This window comes from Lingula anatina, chromosome 5 (assembly GCF_051362555.1).
Source record: "Lingula anatina isolate TDL-2025a chromosome 5, LinAna3.0, whole genome shotgun sequence".
Classification (NCBI taxonomy): domain Eukaryota; kingdom Metazoa; phylum Brachiopoda; class Lingulata; order Lingulida; family Lingulidae; genus Lingula; species Lingula anatina.
Window position 1 is genome coordinate 25,480,034 of NC_141771.1, and position 21,011 is coordinate 25,501,044.

At 37.2% G+C, this 21,011-nt stretch overlaps 2 protein-coding genes and 1 long non-coding RNA gene across 5 annotated transcripts in view; 1 reads left to right on the top strand and 2 right to left on the bottom strand.

The window, feature by feature from the left end:
- The window catches only part of LOC106162292 (adenosine receptor A2b-like), a 27,016-nt gene extending 23,875 nt beyond the window's left edge, over positions 1–3,141 (bottom strand). For both annotated transcript variants that reach the window (XM_087012713.1, XM_087012711.1), the window contains exon 1: positions 2,904–3,141. The gene's annotated coding sequence lies outside the window, so the exon portion shown is untranslated. The remainder of the gene's footprint in view (positions 1–2,903) is intronic.
- Positions 3,142–4,244: 1,103 nt separating this feature from the next.
- On the top strand, positions 4,245–13,299 carry LOC106162309 (uncharacterized). Its single transcript, XR_001238324.3, has 3 exons — positions 4,245–4,380; positions 12,434–12,539; positions 13,073–13,299. It is a non-coding gene; the product is annotated as an uncharacterized LOC106162309 (long non-coding RNA).
- Positions 12,541–20,788, bottom strand: LOC106162308 (GTP-binding protein 10). Of its 2 annotated transcripts, XM_087013541.1 has the most exons (10): positions 20,628–20,788; positions 17,996–18,192; positions 17,650–17,713; positions 17,494–17,525; positions 16,669–16,809; positions 16,361–16,434; positions 16,014–16,066; positions 14,915–15,100; positions 14,375–14,498; positions 12,541–13,693 (listed from the first exon to the last, which is right to left on the bottom strand). In XM_087013541.1, exons 1-10 carry the CDS (start codon positions 20,694–20,696, stop codon positions 13,455–13,457), a joined length of 1,179 nt encoding a protein of 392 aa, XP_086869667.1. In that variant the 5' UTR covers positions 20,697–20,788; the 3' UTR covers positions 12,541–13,454. The 2 variants fall into 2 exon arrangements, with proteins under 2 accessions (XP_086869667.1, XP_086869666.1); XM_087013540.1 differs by lacking the exon at positions 17,494–17,525 and having other exon boundaries at positions 17,618–17,713.
- Between the last annotated feature and the right edge of the window lie 223 nt (positions 20,789–21,011).

Here is a 21,011-nt window from a genome sequence, read left to right on the forward strand (position 1 = left end):
AGGCCGACGCACTTGAATGCTTGTAGCATAATCCCCGCGGGGAATCTATTCAATGTTTAATCAGGGAATTAAGCGGCAAGCTTTGCAGTGGGTCGCCATACTTGATCCGCGGATCTGTTAGTCCGCTGTTTTGAATGGGCTCTTAAACATCAACGCTGTTATGTCATGACAATTTACAATGTGACAGAGGAACAAGTGCGTCTATATATACCAGTATGTCTTAAATTAAGACATGTTATGTCATGACAATTTACAATGTGACAGAGGAACAAGTGCGTCTATATATACCAGTATGTCTTAAATTAAGACATGTTATGTCATGACAATTTACAATGTGACAGAGGAACAAGTGCGTCTATATATACCAGTATGTCTTAAATTAAGACATGTTATGTCATGACAATTTACAATGTGACAGAGGAACAAGTGCGTCTATATATAGCAGTATGTCTTAAATTAAGACATGTTATGTCATGACAATTTACAATGTGACAGAGGAACAAGTGCGTCTATATATACCAGTATGTCTTAAATTAAGACATGTTATGTCATGACAATTTACAATGTGACAGAGGAACAAGTGCGTCTATATATACCAGTATGTCTTAAATTAAGACATGTTATGTCATGACAATTTACAATGTGACAGAGGAACAAGTGCGTCTATATATACCAGTATGTCTTAAATTAAGACATGTTATGTCATGACAATTTACAATGTGACAGAGGAACAAGTGCGTCTATATATACCAGTATGTCTTAAATTAAGACATGTTATTTGCAAAACGTACAGAATGATATAACATACCTTTTGAGAAGAAAAACTGACAAACAAACAGCTGTATAAAGATGCTATTCAAGAGGGAAGGCATGACAAAGCAGTGCATTGCGTGCCACGTCCAGGAAAGAAAACATAGGAATTGGTATTCTGGAAGCTGTCACAATTAATAAAGAGAGAGGAACGTATGCGGTTATTATAAACATAGATAACTTGGAGGAAGTAATATGAACGCTGATGGACAAGAGGGTCATGTGACTGGGAGTTGTAGGCGGATTGAGCTGGTGCTGGAAGAAACTAATGTATATATATATATATATAATTAACATAAATAAATAAACCCAAGACACGCCTGTTACAAAACAATGTATTATAATTAGAAGTTTAGACATTTCTTTGGTTATTTATTCATATATATATATATATATATATATATATATATATATATATATATATATATATATATATATATATATATATATATATATATTGTAAGGAAGTAGTGTATTGAGATCTATGTTTATATGTTTAAGTGTACTAATTAACTTGTGTCATAACATGCACTAGGAGGATAACAGTTATCAAACGCCACGTGTGAAATTGTCAAAAGCAATACCTCGTGTAATAGTAAGGGGTTATGCCTGTTAGAACACAATGGTACCAGACTGTCAGAGGCACAGTGAGAATTGACGCAATTACTTTGGTAGCAGTGGCGTGGCACGCAAAACTGGCATTTCAGTCCAAAAATGAAATGACGAAAATTAAGCATTTTGTTCTGTCTCTGGGGTAGTTCTTTTCAAGACTGTTTTAACCCCTGCCCAGGTTTTAATTTTAACTTCCTCGAAAGTGCTCTGAGACCGCGTTTGAAACGCAATCCTCTTATCAGCTCCGTTTAGGCTTAAATAAAAGATGTAACTCCCAATTCATTTTAGGTTTCACTTTCAACTATTCGTAGAAAACTGTTTAACCCAATAGGGTGTTCTATAAGATCACACAAAACGGGCACCGATATTTCATTTGTATAGTTTTGCACATTTCTTATTACCATGTCATAGCTAGGCCTCTAGTTGACGATATCTTAGTGTATAACATGGGTGAAGTACCGACCGGTCAAAATGCCCCCCCCCCTCCAGAGCGGACAAACCAGTCCTTTTCAGACAGCACCTGCTATTTCCTCGTTTGCCACTCAGCACTGAGGGGTTGAAGTATGATTCCTGGTCAGACAGAGAACGCTGTTGTTATGTAAGCTTGCTAGCCTCATCAGCGCCTCATGCGGCAACGGGGCTGTATCCTCCCCAGGGAGGTGAGATCGTTAACACAGATCGAAATGACCAGGCGACAAACTGTTTTATTTGTACCACACATAATTATACTTACTGTTGTCTACTGGACAGATTGGAAAAGACTTAAAAAAACATATGTATATATCATTTATTTATGAGACTGGCATAGCTAACACGGCCTATACTTAATTTCGTGGCTCCCCCCCCCTCCCTCAGTAGCCTGAGCACCATTCCGTGCTCACGCCAAGTGAGAACGCAGACAAATTTCTGCAAATGTCAGATACATTAATGGATGTTTCCATCAATGCAACGTTTACATGTCATTTACATCAGTAACCCTATGCGACAGGAATGGAAGTCCGAGGTCCCATATGACTAGCACAGGTTAGGGGGACGAATGTCACCTATACAAAGTATTGCGAAACGATCTACTGTTCCTAGCAGACTACCATTCCTGCCGCATTGGCTCAGTTCATAACGTATCTACAGTTCCAAGCAGACTACCATTCCTGCTGCATTGGCTCAGTTCATAACGTATCTACAGTTCCTAGCAGACTACCATTCCTGCCGCATTGGCTCAGTTCATAACGTTTAACAGATAGATATCCGCACTTTTGTTACTGCAAACTACGTGATTTGTTTCAGTCAATAACTGTCTAAGTCAGTTCTTAAAAGCGCCTTTAAATTTGCAATTCTTAAAGTGGAGAATGCTGGAAAGAAATCGATTTAATTCCTTTAAAAAGTCTTCTATTTACTAATAATTTTGAAAATCATCACTCAAGATGACATTTGAAGTCATCGATCATTTATAATGAAAATGACAATGCCTATCCAATTCTTACCTCATATCGTGTATAATCCACCGGGCACATGACAGTATTGTATTAGACCATTCACTGCCAAACTGGAGTTTTCATCCTAGTCCTGGTGTTACCTGGAATATTCCAGTGTTAACTGCTTCTGTACTAGTTATGTTATTTTTTCCAAAATTCAAATACTTATGTCCATTTTTCTCTCAATGAACGACAACATGCGCTGTGGACTACTTCTGTCTTTAACATTAACTGTATTACTTCGCATACTGGCACCAGCTCTGTGGTAGGAAGCTGTATTACTATGAGCTGTATTACTTTGCATACTAGCGCTGTGGTAGGAAGCTGTATTACTATGAGCTGTATTACTTTGCATATTAGCGCTGTGGTAGCAAGCTGTATTACTATGAGCTGTATATTACTTTGCATACTGGCACTATTGTTGTGGTAGGAAGCTGTATTACTTTGAGCTGTATTACTTTGCATATAGTGGTAGGAAATGTATCATTGGTATATCTGGAAGAAGCTTTAAAGTAGGTCTTGCAAGGGTCAGGGCGTCAGCTGGCAGCAAAGTTCAAGTGATGACTTGTGGTTTACATAGTGTCATATGACTGAGGGATGAAATGTAAGCTAAAGTGACCAAACGGCTTTTACTTTGATTGACTTGATGTACTATAGGTAAAATATCGGTAAAATATCGCCTTGGTAATTATATTTGAAATATATCTGTCAATGTTCATTATAAATGCATGATAGCTGTGTGAGCCGCCATTCTGTTCTCCGTGCAATCACGACATTCAAGAATTAGCCGAGTTTAGGTGAAGTATGACAGTTGATCAGGCAGAAACGACTGATAAGTAAAATTAAGTCTTGTCCTGTATGAGTGCTCTCTACAGGCAAAACTGACGGGTTTTCTTATATAAGTTACTGAAATAAATGTGCAATATACCCCGTATTAAAGTGAGTCTACACCGTGAACGACAGCCATCATTCCGACTTTAAACCAGAACAGTGTCCACAGCGCAGCTAACGCCCCCCCCCCCCCCCCCCCCAGTTAACCAAGGCGTTTTTTATTCGAATCATTGCATTTCTTCTGCAATGTACCAGTTAATTCCAGTTGTAATCAGCGCCTATATCTACCTCCAAAGTAAGCTTAGTTATCGAGCACAACTGGCCACCTGAGGTCTGCACGAAATGCCCAAATCTCAACTTTCTATAAAGGATTTCTTAGCGCCATATTAACCGTTTTCTCGGTATTACCATTACGCTGGGATGTTTTATGTAAAAACACATTGCTGCTACATTGAGTCTCAAACAAGGAATCAAGTATAGAATGTAATAAATATCTCAATGACACATTTATTTAACAGGAAGAAACCACACAACACAAATAGTAAGACGGTCGACCGCGTTGTCGTGGCGGCGTCTGACCTCAGACGCAGCTAGGGCGGAGTAGACAGGGGCCGGGGTCCATCTTGGCAGCTTTTCACGAGGAAGAAAGGGAGAGGTAAGTAGGTGGTGGGTAATCGTTTCTAAAGATCAGAAGATCTCAACGATCGATGACTTAAGCTCCCAAAGGAAAGAAATCCAGGTCAACGCAGACACAGAACGAACTGGTGTATTTTGTAGTAATTAAAACCCGTCACATTGATCTTTATATTCATGTGCATTATACTACTTGGTCATAATCCACGCACTGGGGCCTAAATTAATAGAGAAGAAGTGATTTTGCCAAAAATGTCAACTGTGCTTGAATATATATATATATTTAATATACGTTGACCCAAAAAGATGATGATTCAGAAGTTTGTCTCAGTATAAAAAGCTGCCCATGCTAAATGAAATGCGATTACAGAGTATGTACGACCTAAGGCTTCATATATCTGAACACTGGGTGCATCCTACGTCATCCATGATAAGACAACTGTCACATTGATGGCCTCCAGTTGTTATAAAATTAATTATCTAATAAACATGTCTGTGGTGTTATTTGAAGTGTCTTTGGATGTGACAGTTATCTTAGCTGTTCTTGATTGTGACAGTTATCTTAGCTGTTCTTGGATGTGACAGTTATCTTAGCTGCTCTTGATTGTGACAGTTATCTTAGCCGTTTTTGGATGTGACAGTTATCTTAGCTGTTCTTGGATGTGACAGTTATCTTAGCTGTTCGTGATTGTGACAGTTATCTTAGCTGTTTTTGGATGTGACAGTTATCTTAGCTGTTCTTCATTGTGACAGTTATATTAGCTGTTCTTGGATGTGACAGTTATCTTAGCTGCTCTTGATTGTGACAGTTATCTTAGCTGTTCTTGGATGTGACAGTTATCTTAGCTGTTCTTGATTGTGACAGTTATCTTAGCCGTTTTTGGATGTGACAGTTATCTTAGCTGTTCTTGGATGTGACAGTTATCTTAGCTGTTCGTGATTGTGACAGTTATCTTAGATGTTCTTGATTGTGACAGTTATCTTAGCTGTTCTTGATTGTGACAGTTATCTGAGCTGTTCTTGGATGTGACAGTTATCTTAGCTGTTCTTGGATGTGACAATTATATTATCTGTTCTTGGATGTGACAATTATATTAGCTGTTCTTGGATGTGACAGTTATCTTAGCTGTTCTTGATTGTGACAATAAGCTGTTCTTAGATGTGACAGTTATCTTAGCTGTTCTTGGGTGTGACAGTTATCTTAGCTGTTCTTGCTTGTGACAGTTATCTTAGCTGTTCTTGGATGTGACAGTTATCTTAGCTGTTCTTGATTGTGACAGTTATCTTAGCTGTTCTTGATTGTGACAGTTATCTTAGCTGTTCTTGGATGTGACAGTTATCTTAGCTGTTCTTGATTGTGATGGTTATGTTAGCTGTTCTTGGATATGACAATTATATAAGCTGTTCTTGGATGTGACAATTATATTAGCTGTTCTTGGATGTGACAGTTATCTTAGCTGTTCTTGGATGTAACAGTTATCTTAGCTGTTCTTGATTGTGACAGTTATCTTAGCTGTTCTTGGATGTGACAGTTATCTTAGATGTTCTTGATTGTGACAGTTAACTTAGCTGTTCTTGATTGTGACAGTTATCTTAGCCGTTTTTGGATGTGACAGTTATCTTAGCTGTTCTTGATTGTGACAGTTATCTTAGCTGTTCTTGATTGTGACAGTTATCTTAGCTGTTCTTGATTGTGACAGTTATCTTAGCTGTTCTTGCTTGTGACAGTTATCTTAGCTGTTCTTGGATGTGACAGTTATCTTAGCTGTTCTTGATTGTGACAGTTATCTTAGCTGTTCTTGATTGCGACAGTTATCTTAGCTGTTCTTGATTGTGACAGATATCTTAGCTGTTCTTGGATGTGACAGTTATCTTTGCTGTTCTTGATTGTGATAGTTATCTTAGCTGTTCTTGGATGTGATAGTTATCTTAGCTGTTCTTGATTGTGACAGTTATCTTAGCTGTTCTTGCTTGTGACAGTTATCTTAGCTGTTCTTGCTTGTGACAGTTATCTTAGCTGTTCTTGATTGTGACAGTTATCTTAGCTGTTCTTGATTGTGACAGTTATCTTAGCTGTTCTTGATTGTGACAGTTATCTTAGCTGTTCTTGCTTGTGACAGTTATCTTAGCTGTTCTTGGATGTGACAGTTATCTTAGCTGTTCTTGATTGTGACAGTTATCTTAGCTGTTCTTGATTGTGACAGTTATCTTAGCTGTTCTTGATTGTGACAGTTATCTTAGCTGTTCTTGGATGTAACAGTTATCTTAGCTGTTCTTGATTGTGACAGTTATCTTAGCTGTTCTTGGATGTAACAGTTATCTTAGCTGTTCTTGATTGTGACAGTTATCTTAGCTGTTCTTGATTGTGACAGTTATCTTAGCTGTTCTTGCTTGTGACAGTTATCTTAGCTGTTCTTGGATGTGACAGTTATCTTAGCTGTTCTTGATTGTGACAGTTATCTTAGCTGTTCTTGATTGTGACAGTTATCTTAGCTGTTCTTGGATGTGACAGTTATCTTAGCTGTTCTTGATTGTGATGGTTATGTTAGCTGTTCTTGGATGTGACAATTATATAAGCTGTTCTTGGATGTGACAATTATATTAGCTGTTCTTGGATGTGACAGTTATCTTAGCTGTTCTTGGATGTAACAGTTATCTTAGCTGTTCTTGGATGTGACAATTATATTAGCTGTTCTTGGATGTGACAGTTATCTTAGCTGTTCTTGGATGTAACAGTTATCTTAGCTGTTCTTGATTGTGACAGTTATCTTAGCTGTTCTTGGATGTGACAGTTATCTTAGATGTTCTTGGGTGTGACAGTTATCTTAGCTGTTCTTGATTGTAACGGTTATCTTAGCTGTTCTTGATTGTGACAGTTATCTTAGCTGTTCTTGATTGTGACAGTTATCTTAGCTGTTCTTGGATGTGACAGTTATCTTAGCTGTTCTTGGATGTGACAGTTATCTTAGCTGTTCTTGATTGTGACAGTTATCTTAGATGTTCTTGATTGTGACAGTTAACTTAGCTGTTCTTGATTGTGACAGTTATCTTAGCTGTCCTTGGATGTGACTGTTATCTTAGCTGTTCTTGATTGTGACGGTTATGTTAGCTGTTCTTGGATGTGACAATTATATTATCTGTTCTTGGATGTGACAATTATATTAGCTGTTCTTGGATGTGACAGCTATCTTAGTTGTTCTTGATTGTGACAGTTAGCTGTTCTTGGATGTGACAGTTATCTTAGCTGTTCTTGATTGTGACAGTTATCTTAGCTGTACTTGATTGTGACAGTTATCTTAGTTGTTCTTGATTGTGACAGTTATCTTAGCTGTTCTTGATTGTGATGGTTATGTTAGCTGTTCTTGGATGTGACAATTATATAAGCTGTTCTTGGATGTGACAGTTATCTTAGCTGTTCTTGGATGTAACAGTTATCTTAGCTGTTCTTGATTGTGACAGTTATCTTAGCTGTTCTTGGATGTGACAGTTATCTTAGATGTTCTTGATTGTGACAGTTAACTTAGCTGTTCTTGATTGTGACAGTTATCTTAGCTGTTTTTGGATGTGACAGTTATCTTAGCTGTTCTTGATTGTGACAGTTATCTTAGCTGTTCTTGGATGTGACAGTTATCTTAGCTGTTCTTGATTGTGACGGTTATGTTAGCTGTTCTTGGATGTGACAATTATATTATCTGTTCTTGGATGTGACAATTATATTAGCTGTTCTTGGATGTGACAGCTATCTTAGCTGTTCTTGAATGTGACAGTTAGCTGTTCTTGGATGTGACAGTTATCTTAGCTGTTCTTGATTGTGACAGTTATCTTAGCTGTACTTGATTGTGACAGTTATCTTAGTTGTTCTTGATTGTGACAGTTATCTTAGCTGTTCTTGATTGTGACAGTTACTTAGCTGTTCTTGGATGTGACAGTTATCTTAGCTGTTCTTGATTGTGATGGTTATGTTAGCTGTTCTTGGATGTGACAATTATATAAGCTGTTCTTGGATGTGACAATTATATTAGCTGTTCTTAGATGTGACAGTTATCTTAGCTGTTCTTGGGTGTGACAGTTATCTTAGCTGTTCTTGATTGTAACGGTTATCTTAGCTGTTCTTGATTGTGACAGTTATCTTAGCTGTTCTTGATTGTGACAGTTATCTTAGCTGTTCTTGGATGTGACAGTTATCTTAGCTGTTCTTGATTGTGACAGTTATCTTAGCTGTACTTGATTGTGATAGTTATCTTAGTTGTTCTTGATTGTGACAGTTATCTTAGCTGTTCTTGATTGTGACAGTTACTTAGCTGTTCTTGGATGTGACAGTTATCTTAGCTGTTCTTGATTGTGATGGTTATGTTAGCTGTTCTTGGATGTGACAATTATATAAGCTGTTCTTGGATGTGACAATTATATTAGCTGTTCTTAGATGTGACAGTTATCTTAGCTGTTCTTGGGTGTGACAGTTATCTTAGCTGTTCTTGATTGTAACGGTTATCTTAGCTGTTCTTGATTGTGACAGTTATCTTAGCTGTTCTTGATTGTGACAGTTATCTTAGCTGTTCTTGGATGTGACAGTTATCTTAGCTGTTCTTGATTGTGACAGTTATCTTAGCTGTTCCTGGATGTGACAGTTATCTTAGCTGTTCTTGGGTGTGACAGTTATCTTAGCTGTTCTTGATTGTGACGGTTATCTTAGCTGTTCTTGATTGTGACAGTTATCTTAGCTTTTCTTGATTGTGACAGTTATCTTAGCTGTTCTTGGATGTGACAGTTATCTTAGCTGTTCTTGATTGTGACAGTTATCTTAGCTGTTCCTGGATGTGACAGTTATCTTAGCTGTTCTTGATTGTGACAGTTATCTTAGCTGTTCTTGATTGTGACAGTTATCTTAGCTGTTCTTGATTGTGACAGTTATCTTAGCTGTTCTTGATTGTGACAGTTATCTTAGCTGTTCTTGGATGTGACAGTTATCTTATCTGTTCTTGATTGTGACAGTTAACTTAGCTGTTCTTGATTGTGATGGTTATGTTAGCTGTTCTTGGATGTGACAATTATATAAGCTGTTCTTGGATGTGACAATTATATTAGCTGTTCTTAGATGTGACAGTTATCTTAGCTGTTCTTGGGTGTGACAGTTATCTTAGCTGTTCTTGATTGTGACAGTTATCTTAGCTGTTCTTGATTGTGACAGTTATCTAAGCTGTTCTTAATTGTGACAGTTATCTTAGCTGTTCTTGGATGTGACAGTTATCTTATCTGTTCTTGATTGTGACAGTTATCTTAGCTGTTCTTGATTGTGACAGTTATCTCAGCTGTTCTTGGATGTGACAGTTATCTTAGCTGTTCTTAATTGTGACAGTTATCTTAGCTGTTCTTGGATGTGACAGTTATCTTTGCTGTTCTTGGATGTGACAGTTATCTTAGCTGTTCCTGGATGTGACAGTTATCTTAGCTGTTCTTGGATGTGACAGTTATCTTAGCTGTTCCTGGATGTGACAGTTATCTTAGCTGTTCTTGATTGTGACAGTTATCTTAGCTGTACTTGATTGTGACAGTTATCTTAGTTGTTCTTGATTGTGACAGTTATCTTAGCTGTTCTTGATTGTGACAGTTACTTAGCTGTTCTTGGATGTGACAGTTATCTCAGCTGTTCTTGGATGTGACAGTTATCTTAGCTGTTCTTAATTGTGACAGTTATCTTAGCTGTTCTTGGATGTGACAGTTATCTTAGCTGTTCTTAGATGTGACAGTTATCTTAGCTGTTCTTGGATGTGACAGTTATCTTAGCTGTTCCTGGATGTGACAGTTATCTTAGCTGTTCTTGGATGTGACAGTTATCTTAGCTGTTTCTGGATGTGACAGTTATCTTAGCTGTTCTTGATTGTGACAGTTAACTTAGCTGTTCTTGATTATGACAGTTATCTTAGCTGTTCTTGATTGTGACAGTTATCTTAGCTGTTCTTGGATGTGACAGTTATCTTAGCTGTTCTTGATTGTGACAGTTAGCTGTTCTTGGATGTGACAGTTATCTTAGCTGTTCTTGATTTTGACAGTTATCTTAGCTGTTCTTGATTGTGACACTTAGCTGTTCTTAGATGTGACAGTTATCTTAGCTGTTATTGGGTGTGACAGTTATCTTAGCTGTTCTTGGATGTGACAGTTATCTTAGCTGTTCTTGGATATGACAGTTATCTTAGCTGTTCTTGGATGTGACAGTTATCTTAGCTGTTCTTAGATGTGACAGTTATCTTAGCTGTTCTTGGATGTGACAGTTATCTTAGCTGTTCCTGGATGTGACAGTTATCTTAGCTGTTCTTGGATGTGACAGTTATCTTAGCTGTTCCTGGATGTGACTGTTATCTTAGCTGTTCTTGATTGTGACAGTTAACTTAGCTGTTCTTGATTATGACAGTTATCTTAGCTGTTCTTGATTGTGACAGTTATCTTAGCTGTTCTTGGATGTGACAGTTATCTTAGCTGTTCTTGATTGTGACAGTTAGCTGTTCTTGGATGTGACAGTTATCTTAGCTGTTCTTGATTTTGACAGTTATCTTAGCTGTTCTTGATTGTGACACTTAGCTGTTCTTAGATGTGACAGTTATCTTAGCTGTTATTGGGTGTGACAGTTATCTTAGCTGTTCTTGGATGTAACAGTTATCTTAGCTGTTCTTGATTGTGACAGTTATCTTAGATGTTCTTGATTGTGACAGTTATCTTAGCTGTTCTTGATTGTGACAGTTATCTTAGCTGTTCTTGATTGTGACAGTTATCTTAGCTGTTCTTGATTGTGACAGTTAACTTAGCTGTTCTTGGATGTGACAATTAGCTGTTCCAACATTTTAGTCTGGCATCAGCAAGGAATGACCTGGTGTATTAAATACATTAATTCCTCCAGGCATAAACTTTCCTTAAGTCTTTCACCCCTAATTCACAAAGTATTTTGTTACAAGGGACATACAGGTAAAACAGCATCGTTTCCTCGTCAACAGAATAAATGACAATTAACCAGCAGAATTAGTTCCAACGTCATTACAAGTGTTTTGCTTTCTTCAATGCAACGACACAATTAGTCTAGATCTTTTGCTTTCTTCAATGTATACAGAATGGACACATAGACTAACAGTCAGATAACACACAAGGGAGTTGAACTCCCAAGGCGGTTTGTTGAGTGCATTGATAATGGTGATATTTTGGTGTTTTACACACAGTACACCTGAAATAATATGTGAACAGAGTAACTACATATCTTGGCTTTCTGCTCCTCAAATGTGAACAGGAAATTTAAAAAGCTGCTGAGTTTGATTAGGCACTAAATCTGCTGGACTTTTAGCTGCAGACTGAACTCTGTTGACAACGTATGGATGGTGTACTTTTAGATAACATTAGCAAGGCTCTGCTCGTTCAGAATCTTTTTAATTTACATTCTTAAAATAATAATTCTGGTTTTGAGTGTACAACTACTGGCACATTATTTCACACAAGTACTTGTACAGCACTTTTATTTACAGTCAAATAGTTCAACCCGTGTGTTCATCGTTCATGAGCTGAGAGAGATGTACTGTAGCGCAGTGTTGGTATGGATGCTGTACAGCGTGAAGCAGATATACATCTTTTATTTACAGTAAAATAGTTCAACACGTGTGCTCATCGTTCATGAGCTGAGAGAGATGTACTGTAGCACAGTGTTGGTATGGATGCTGTACAGCGTGAAGCAGATATACATCTTTTATTTACAGTAAAATAGTTCAACACGTGTGTTTATCGTTCATGAGCTGAGAGAGATATACTGTAGCACAGTGTTGGTATGGATGCTGTACAGCGTGAAGCAGATATACATCTTTTATTTACAGTAAAATAGTTCAACACGTGTGTTTATCGTTCATGAGCTGAGAGAGATATACTGTAGCACAGTGTTGGTATGGATGCTGTACAGCGTGAAGCAGATATACATCTTTTATTTACAGTAAAATAGTTCAACACGTGTGTTTATCGTTCATGAGCTGAGAGAGATATACTGTAGCACAGTGTTGGTATGGATGCTGTACAGCGTGAAGCAGATATACATCTTTTATTTACAGTAAAATAGTTCAACACGTGTGTTCATCGTTCATGAGCTGAGAGAGATGTACTGTAGCACAGTGTTGGTATGGATGCTGTACAGCGTGAAGCAGATATACACCTGTGGTAACGTTTGTCCTGCTTTTATTTTGTGCAAGGCACACATCTGAGTGCAGAAAATTAAGCTTTTGTCTCAAGTTAAATACCACATCTGTTAAGAAAATAAAACTCCAGCTTACAATGATCAAATCATTTTTTTTTTCAAAGACAGCAACAGTTATCATTCAAGTTCTGCTGAAATTATATATATATATATATATATATATATATATATATATATATATATATATATATATATATATATATATATATATGCAAGAATTATCTGAAAATTTCAAACAGGTTGAAAATTAATTTAATAAATTTTACTTTACTTTCCTTAAGTTGACCCCTTTAAAGATTTGATATGATTGCTCCACCTGGTCTTTGTAATGATAAATATCAGGCTAAATGCTAAAGACCAGGCTAAATAATAAAGACCAGGCTAAGTGTCACCTTCACACAGCAAATGTGTACTAATGTCCGGAGCGTCTTTCTCACATTTCCTGCCGACTACTGGCATTGCCACAAGCATTTAAAAATCATGATGTTCATTTCAGATCAGACATGTCAAGATGGCGTCTTCCATTACCATGAATACTGGGACGGGGAGGAGGAGGACAGTCAGTGTTCTGACCAAGATGTCCCCGTCCTCTGTCACCTATGGCGTCTCCTGTCACCATGGAATAATGAGCTAGACACTGACACGTTTACACGACTGAGACACAGAGTAGGCAAACCATGGTATGTCTACAGTAACAGGCAATACAGAGAGGAGAGACCCTAACATTATTGTCTACAGAAAATGTATGGATAGAAATGTGTAAACTGACAATTCCCTGACACGTCCTTATTAACATAATTAGTAAACATTCTTCAAGTAATGTAATGTTACATGATAGAAGTATACAGTTTCATTATAGTCATAATTTGTAACAAATGTCAGACAATAAAACCAGCCTGTTCTACACTAGTTTTACTGTCCAGTTCTCTCTGATGGTCAAATCTTTGTCTCTGATACTCTGTCCTCTGGTCAGCATAAGTGTCCAGAAGGTCTCTTAGTTTGTGTTTCAACTCCTCCACACCAATGTCCAGTTTAGCTGAGATGGTAAACACCTCATCAAACCTTATAAAACGCTGTGGAAGAAGGTCTTTGTCCAAGTTCAAGTTTCTAACAGAATCTGCAATAAAAAACAGATGGATATCATAAAAAAAATAGCTGTTGTGCCACCTGTCTTGATATATTTATACAAACAGAGAACACCCTTTTAAAAACTCCCCAACATTCTTGGTCTTTCAGCTTCACAACCTTAAGATAACATGAGAATATATTCAGCCGATAAAAATTTTCAAATATTAATATGGGAACTTGTTTTTATTTGAAAGATAGCACTAAAATAAATAACTGAACATTAAAATATTTTAAAAGAATTAGGATTAAAATTGGAATTGAAATTGCTGTAGAGAGATAAAAACTACTTAAAAACAATTTACTGTCCTTAAAACTCAGAAGTCTACTACTGCTAGGTTAGAATTTCAAAAGAGAATTTGTTGGATGTGAGGGATCGCCATAATTTGTTTTGTTGTTTTCTCTCAAAGGGACGTTGCCATAACTTGGTGCCATCTACTGCACACCTCATTCAACACCAGGTACATTTGGTCTCCCTTACCTTCCATAACGTGGCGCCATCTACTGTACACCTCATTCAGCACCAGGTACATTTGGTCTCCCTTACCTTCCATAACGTGGCGCCATCTACTGCACACCTCATTCAACACCAGGTACATTTGGTCTCCCTTACCTTCCATAACGTGGCGCCATCTACTGTACACCTCATTCAGCACCAGGTACATTGCCTTACCTTCCATGTCCTGTAGCTGCTCTTTAACGTCCGTCGCCAGGAAGTTGGCATTTTTCTTGTCAATTTTGTTCAAAGCTAAAACACATGGCTTGTCCAACAGTTCTTCCTTGTATAACTCCAGCTCCTAGACCAAAGAAACAAAAATAACAGTCATTAGATAGCTATCACAAATAACAGCTATCACATAGCTCTTATACATAACAGCCATTACATAGCTATCACAAATAACAGCTATCACACAGCTCTTATATATAACAGTCATTACACAGCTATCACAAATAACAGCTATCACATAGCTCTTATATATAACAATCATTACATAGCTATCACAAACAAAAGGCATTTGATAGCTACGTATCACAAATAACAGCCTGTACATAACTATCTCAAATTACAAGTATTAGAAATCTATCAAAAATCTATCAAAAACCACTGCAAAGTTATCAAAAAAAGCCATTAGAAATCCACAACAAATAACAGTCATAAGAAATCTACCACAAATAACAATCATATAGTTCATAACATCTTTCTGCCACTTACCCTGTTCAGTAGCAATATAGTTTCCAATGCACTCCTATATGGGTATTTTGGTGAAAGTTGAAACCCTCCAACATCCACCATAAACAATAACATCTTGGTTCTCTCAATGTGTTTCAGAAAGGTGTGCCCCATTCCTCTATTTAGATGTGCTCCTTCAATTAGGCCAGGCAAATCAGCAATTGAGATCTATAATGCAAGGCTTTCATTGTAAAAATATGTTCTTCTTCAGTAAAGCTGTCTATATACTGATCATTCAGGTAAAACTTGCAGGTAAATCATAAACCCTTTGATGCAGTTGCACAGTGCATAAACTGTTAAACAAGGTCAAAAGGTGCAAACTAAATCAACATTTAACCTTTAAAATATTAAAAATGATGGCTGATGGGGGGGGGGGGAGGATGGATTGAATATCTCCTCCTCCTCCACCCCTCTCTGGTAACTTTGGAGGTACCTATTTCTCTCTTCCCAAACCAGCAAACCAGTGTTTTAATTTCCATCCCTTTGCTATAGATATTACAGTAAAATCTTGCCTTCAACAGTCAACTGTACATGGCCTACATGTACATGGTACACAACAATGGTACAAGACCTACACTGTACACAACAGTGGTACACAACCTATAACAGTGGTACACGGTACACAACAGTGGTATAGGACATACACAATACACAACAGTGGTACACAACCTACAACAGTGGTACACGGTACACAACAATGGTACAGGACCTACACAGTACACAACAGTGGTACACAACCTACAACAGTGGTACACGGTATACAACAATGGTACAGGACATACACAATACACAACAATGGTACAGGACATACAACAGTGGTACACGGTACACAACAATGGTACAGGACATACAAAATACACAACAGTGGTACACAACCTACAACAGTGGTACACGGTACACAATAATGGTACAGGACATACACAATACACAACAGTGGTATACAACCTACAACAGTGGTACACGGTACACAATAATGGTACAGAACATACACAGTACATAACAGTGGTACACAACCTACAACAATGGTACACGGTACACAATAACCGTACAGAACATACACAGTACATAACAAAGGACCTACTTGTCTGAAGTCTTCGTATTCCATTTTAGCAAGCTGTGGTTTCACAGTGGTGACTGGAATGTTAAAACTAGATATCAAGATGGCACATGTACAGACATTTAACTAATAAATTCAATGATTTGATAAGATACAGACAAGATCATGCAGATTTTTTAAATGTTTTGTTACCTCCCAAACAAAGCAAAGAAAATTCAACATTAAAGAAATATTTTGGCAGTTATGGTCTTAACACCAGGTTGCAGTTACATCAACACAACAGGGAGGGTCTGATCCAACAATTTATTTGTAATTAACATTAGTCTGATTAATGAAGGTTACTAATGAAAGCATAAGAAATCAGATCATACATGGATAACTTGCAATTTTTGGTCCGGCCCTGGAGACGGCAGACAATAGCGTGGACTTCCCTGCATTGGGAAACCTAAAACATGAGAGACCTCTAATATACAAGATACAATACTTGGTTAAGTAATATGGGGAAATAAAATCAGAATGGATTCATCATTTAGTTTTGGTCATAAAAACCTTTGTCCATTTATGATAAACATATTAATGTGGTAGATAAACACATTTCTTTATTATAAAACATTGTAATGTGACGCACTTCAGACAATAAATGGAAGTTATGACAACCAAATATAATCTTCTTCCTCACCCAACTAATCCAACATCTGCCAGCAGTTTCAGGTCGAGGTTGATGAACCTTTTCTGTCCCTTAAATCCTTGGAAGTTATTAGCTGGGTTTCCTCCCTCTCCTCCCTGTGCTACTAATACCTTATCTCCTTCTATATCCAGACTACCTGTAATAATACAGAATAAAATCAAGATAATGAGAAGTTATTAGCTGGTTTTCCTCCCTCTCCTCCCTGTGCTACTAATACCTTATCTCCATCTATATCCAGACTACCTGTAATAACAATAATATCAAGATAATGAGAAGTTATTAGCTGGGTTTCCTCCCTCTCCCCCCTGTGCTACTAATACCTTATCTCCTTCTATATCCAGACTACCTGTAATAACAATAATATCAAGATAATGAGAAGTTATTAGCTGGGTTTCCTCCCTCTCCCCCCTGTGCTACTAATACCTTATCTCCTTCTATATCCAGACTACCTGTAATAATACAGAATAATATCAAGATAATGACAAGTTATTAGCTGGGTTTCCTCCCTCTCTCCCCTGTGCTACTAAAATCTTGTCATCTTCACTCCTACAGGAACTGAGATTTCTACCTACCTAAAACTCTGCCATATTGGTCCTTCACCTCCACTCCTATAGGAACTGAGATTTCTACCTACCTAAAACTCTGCCATATTGGTCCTTCACCTCCACTCCTATAGGAACTGAGATTTCTACCTACCTAAAACTCTGCCATATTGGTCCTTCACCTCCACTCCTATAGGAACTGAGATTTCTACCTACCTAAAATTATGCCATATCGGTCCTTCACCTCCACTCCTACAGGGACTGAGATTTCTACCTACCTAAAATTCTGCCATATTGGTCCTTCACCTTCACTCCTACAGGGACTGAGATTTCTACCTACCTAAAACTCTGCCATATTGGTCCTTCACCTCCACTCCTATAGGAACTGAGATTTCTACCTACCTAAAACTCTGCCATATTGGTCCTTCACCTCCACTCCTACAGGGACTGGGATTTCTATGTCTTTACCAGGAGGACCCAATGGACCACGCTTCCTGCAACAATATCAACATGAACTCATTTCTCAGATCATCAAATTTCTTGAAAATGATTGACAGTACTTCACTGTAGGAAATGATACTTCAGCTATGTTTCTGTGATATAAAGTTACCAAGATATGGGCATTTAGGTGACCCATATATATATATATATATATATATATATATATATATATATATATATATATATATATATATATATATATATATATATATTTACCAGCTGTTACTGCCAAGTCCTGCTGTGTATTTCTTAGTTATATATATCTACATACTTACCAGCTGTTACTGCCAAGTCCTGCGGTGTACTTCTTAGTTGGATTTTTCCTCTTTACATCCCTGAGAGTGATATTCTTCTTAGCCACCACATAGACGCTGCCTCCATTGCCACCCACACCTCCTATCTTAGGCAACCCTTGTCCCCCAGCTCCGCCCCTCACCAGCAGATCTAGAGTGTCAAAAAATGTCCACGCTCTCTGCAAATAGTCAAAACTCTGAGAATACACTACATGCTCCAACTAACATAAAACCCATGCATTGGTACTCCCATGTACTGTTTCTACAACTTTGTTTTACTAATTTTATATAGTAAGCAAAGGGGAAAGTTTTATGAGAAGCTACTGATTGGTCAGTTTCTAGTGACATCATGAGTTAGAGGTCTATGAACTGCTTTGTGTTAAAATGAAAACACACGGGCAGTTGACCAAAAATGAAGGTGTTCAAAAATAAAATAAAACTACCCTCAATTTGTGTGGAATATAAACAGGTTACTCTTTTAAATTTTGCTACTTAGTCTATTATTTCATTGCCAGTTGTGCTAACACAATGCCAAAATTGTTTCACTTTGCCTACTGGCTACTTCACAAGAACATTGCTCTGGTTTGGAAAATCCTACAACCAAAATTCAACCCAGAGTGACTGTGACCAAATATATCAGATCCATTTTTCACTTAAACCAAAGGCCCAGAACCACACACATACACACACACACACACATACATATATCAGAAATAATGGTGTTTTGTTGTCTTTTAAGTTGTGATTTGATTTCTAACTCTTATTCTAGCTATTAATATCATAGAGAAAGTATGGATGTTAGAGGGGTGAGAAAAACATGATTTTATAACTCTCTTACCCCGCTGGGGGGGGGTTTCTAGACAGCTTTAAGTACTAATGATATTATTTTTCAAACCAAAGCTGCAGCATCAATTCATTCTAAAATCCAGTTTTCAATCAAACATCTGGTATTCATTTCGGGTGGTAAGGTTGTTAAAATAATAAGCTTTACCTGTGTTATGTAAACACTTCTCTAGTACTTATATATCCATGTCAATATAATGTTTGTTTGGAAAATAAACCTGTAATGTCTCTCCTCAGTCTCATCTTTACACCAAGAGCGTACAGTACTTTCACGTAGAGAATCTTATCAATGTTATTTATCTGGCATGCTTTGTGTGTCAATTGAGTGGTTGTTTCAGGTGCAAGACGGAGATGTATGGCTTCACTGACTACAGAAACCAATGAAGTGTGCAAGTGATTCCATTTGACTTGATTTTACTTACATTAGTCAAGTATTGTAGTTAAGGTAAGTCTCTATGTATACTAGTAAAAGATTATTACGGTTAGTTAATAAAAATTAAATGCATGGCATGTATCACAAGACAAGGCCAGATTTATTGAAGTTTTTGTGCGATATTTTGATTTTTGTTGCCAATAATCGGTTGTGTGTGCTGTTATTTGTTTTGATGCAGTAAATTACCACTACACACTGATGAAAATATCTTAATAACCCAATATCTGGATTCTACAATGCTAAAAACATTAGCTTTCTTCCGCTTGAGACACCATTGAGATCACTAGAGTTCAATGAAAATCCTATCATGGTGTTTTTTTGGTAAACTACAACAAATCTTGGGCATATTACGTTTAGCCGCCAGTCCGTCTGAGATCCTCTTTGTATCCTGTCAGGACGACAGTGGGAACCAGGACAAATTTAAACAATTTTGATATCTTATTTCTATTAATATGATTTCATTGCAATCTCATGGGGTTATATGTCTGCAATCTTGAATCTTGATGTTCTTTTTAAATTTAGTTGTAAATTGCATATTTAAATCTATGTGGTTGACATTTCAGTCAAACCACTTCAAAACAATGGCAGATTAAATAAAATTCACTGCATAAAACCATAATGTCTACTTATATACTAGTTACTAGTTCCTAATGGTATTATTATGGTGTTTTTTCTATCATACAGGTTTCCCTCTTTTCTGATTGACATAGTACAAGAAAGGAAGAAGAATAGTCCACGCAGAAAAAAGCCACTTGACTTGTAGATTTCAGGGAAGAAACTGGATGAAACTTGCCAAAAAAGACTGCTTGAAGTATCATTGAATATATATTAATTTTTTTCTTTCGTGACTTTTTGAATTATTCTCAGTCACCTCAAGTCTCTATATACACATTAAAAGTGAACAAATTCTATGTTACTATATCATGTTGAAAATAAAATAAAATAAATGCCAGTGAAAAAGCCGACTGGGCCCGTGAATTTTCTTAAAAACCGTCAGTTACAGTTTCAAGATTAAGAAAATAAAAAACAAAACTTCACAAAGCTGTCGCGTTGCCACATTGTAAAATTAATCTCTGCTTGTGGGACGTTAGTGTTGGAGGGTTCGTACATTTATGTATTAAAATTAGATGACTGTTTCAAAAACGTAAGTCAAATGACAATCTTTATTTTTGAAGCTAGATAATGATAAATTCCATGTAGCTTAAAAAAATAATGTAACATCATGATGAAGAATCCTCAACTACATGTAGGTCGTTATGCTATACAGGTACAAACTGGTGGCGATTGCCGCCGAGAAGGAACATAAATAACCTGGCTTCTGCGTAATAATTTACGTACCCCAGTTCCTTGTCGCTTAACTACACTCTTGGAAAGCTCTTTTCTGAGGATATATGACAGGAAAACCATTTCAAGCGATGTATACAGCACTTGTAAAGACGTAATTCACCGAGCATGTTCACACAATCTTCATCTTTGAGTCTCCTAAATGAGGAGAGCATGCCATTCTTCAAACCTTCAGACAAAAAAGAGTATTTGTGTGCAAGACATTTCTAATCGAGACCGCAGCAGCAGACTCGTCAATGACACACCAGAAGTCGGGTAAACCAAAAGATAACTGAGACTGAAACGATCCAAAAGCCGTTTAACTTGAATGAAATAATTATCTTTGAAAATATAGTCGGGTTTCCCAGCTGCCGCATCACAGTCAAAACGGTCCCCTTA

Bases quoted from the DNA above. Each gene is read 5' to 3' on its own strand.
- LOC106162308 (XM_087013541.1), bottom strand. From the start codon at position 20,696: ATGGTTTTCCTGTCATATATCCTCAGAAAAGAGCTTTCCAAGAGTGTA. The intron at 17,714-17,995 runs GTAAGTATGTAG...ATATTGTTGCAG, and splicing joins GGACTTGGCAGTAACAGCTG to GAAGCGTGGTCCATTGGGTC. The intron at 13,694-14,374 runs GTAAGGCAATGT...TTTTTATTGCAG, and splicing joins GCAGCTACAGGACATGGAAG to ATTCTGTTAGAAACTTGAAC.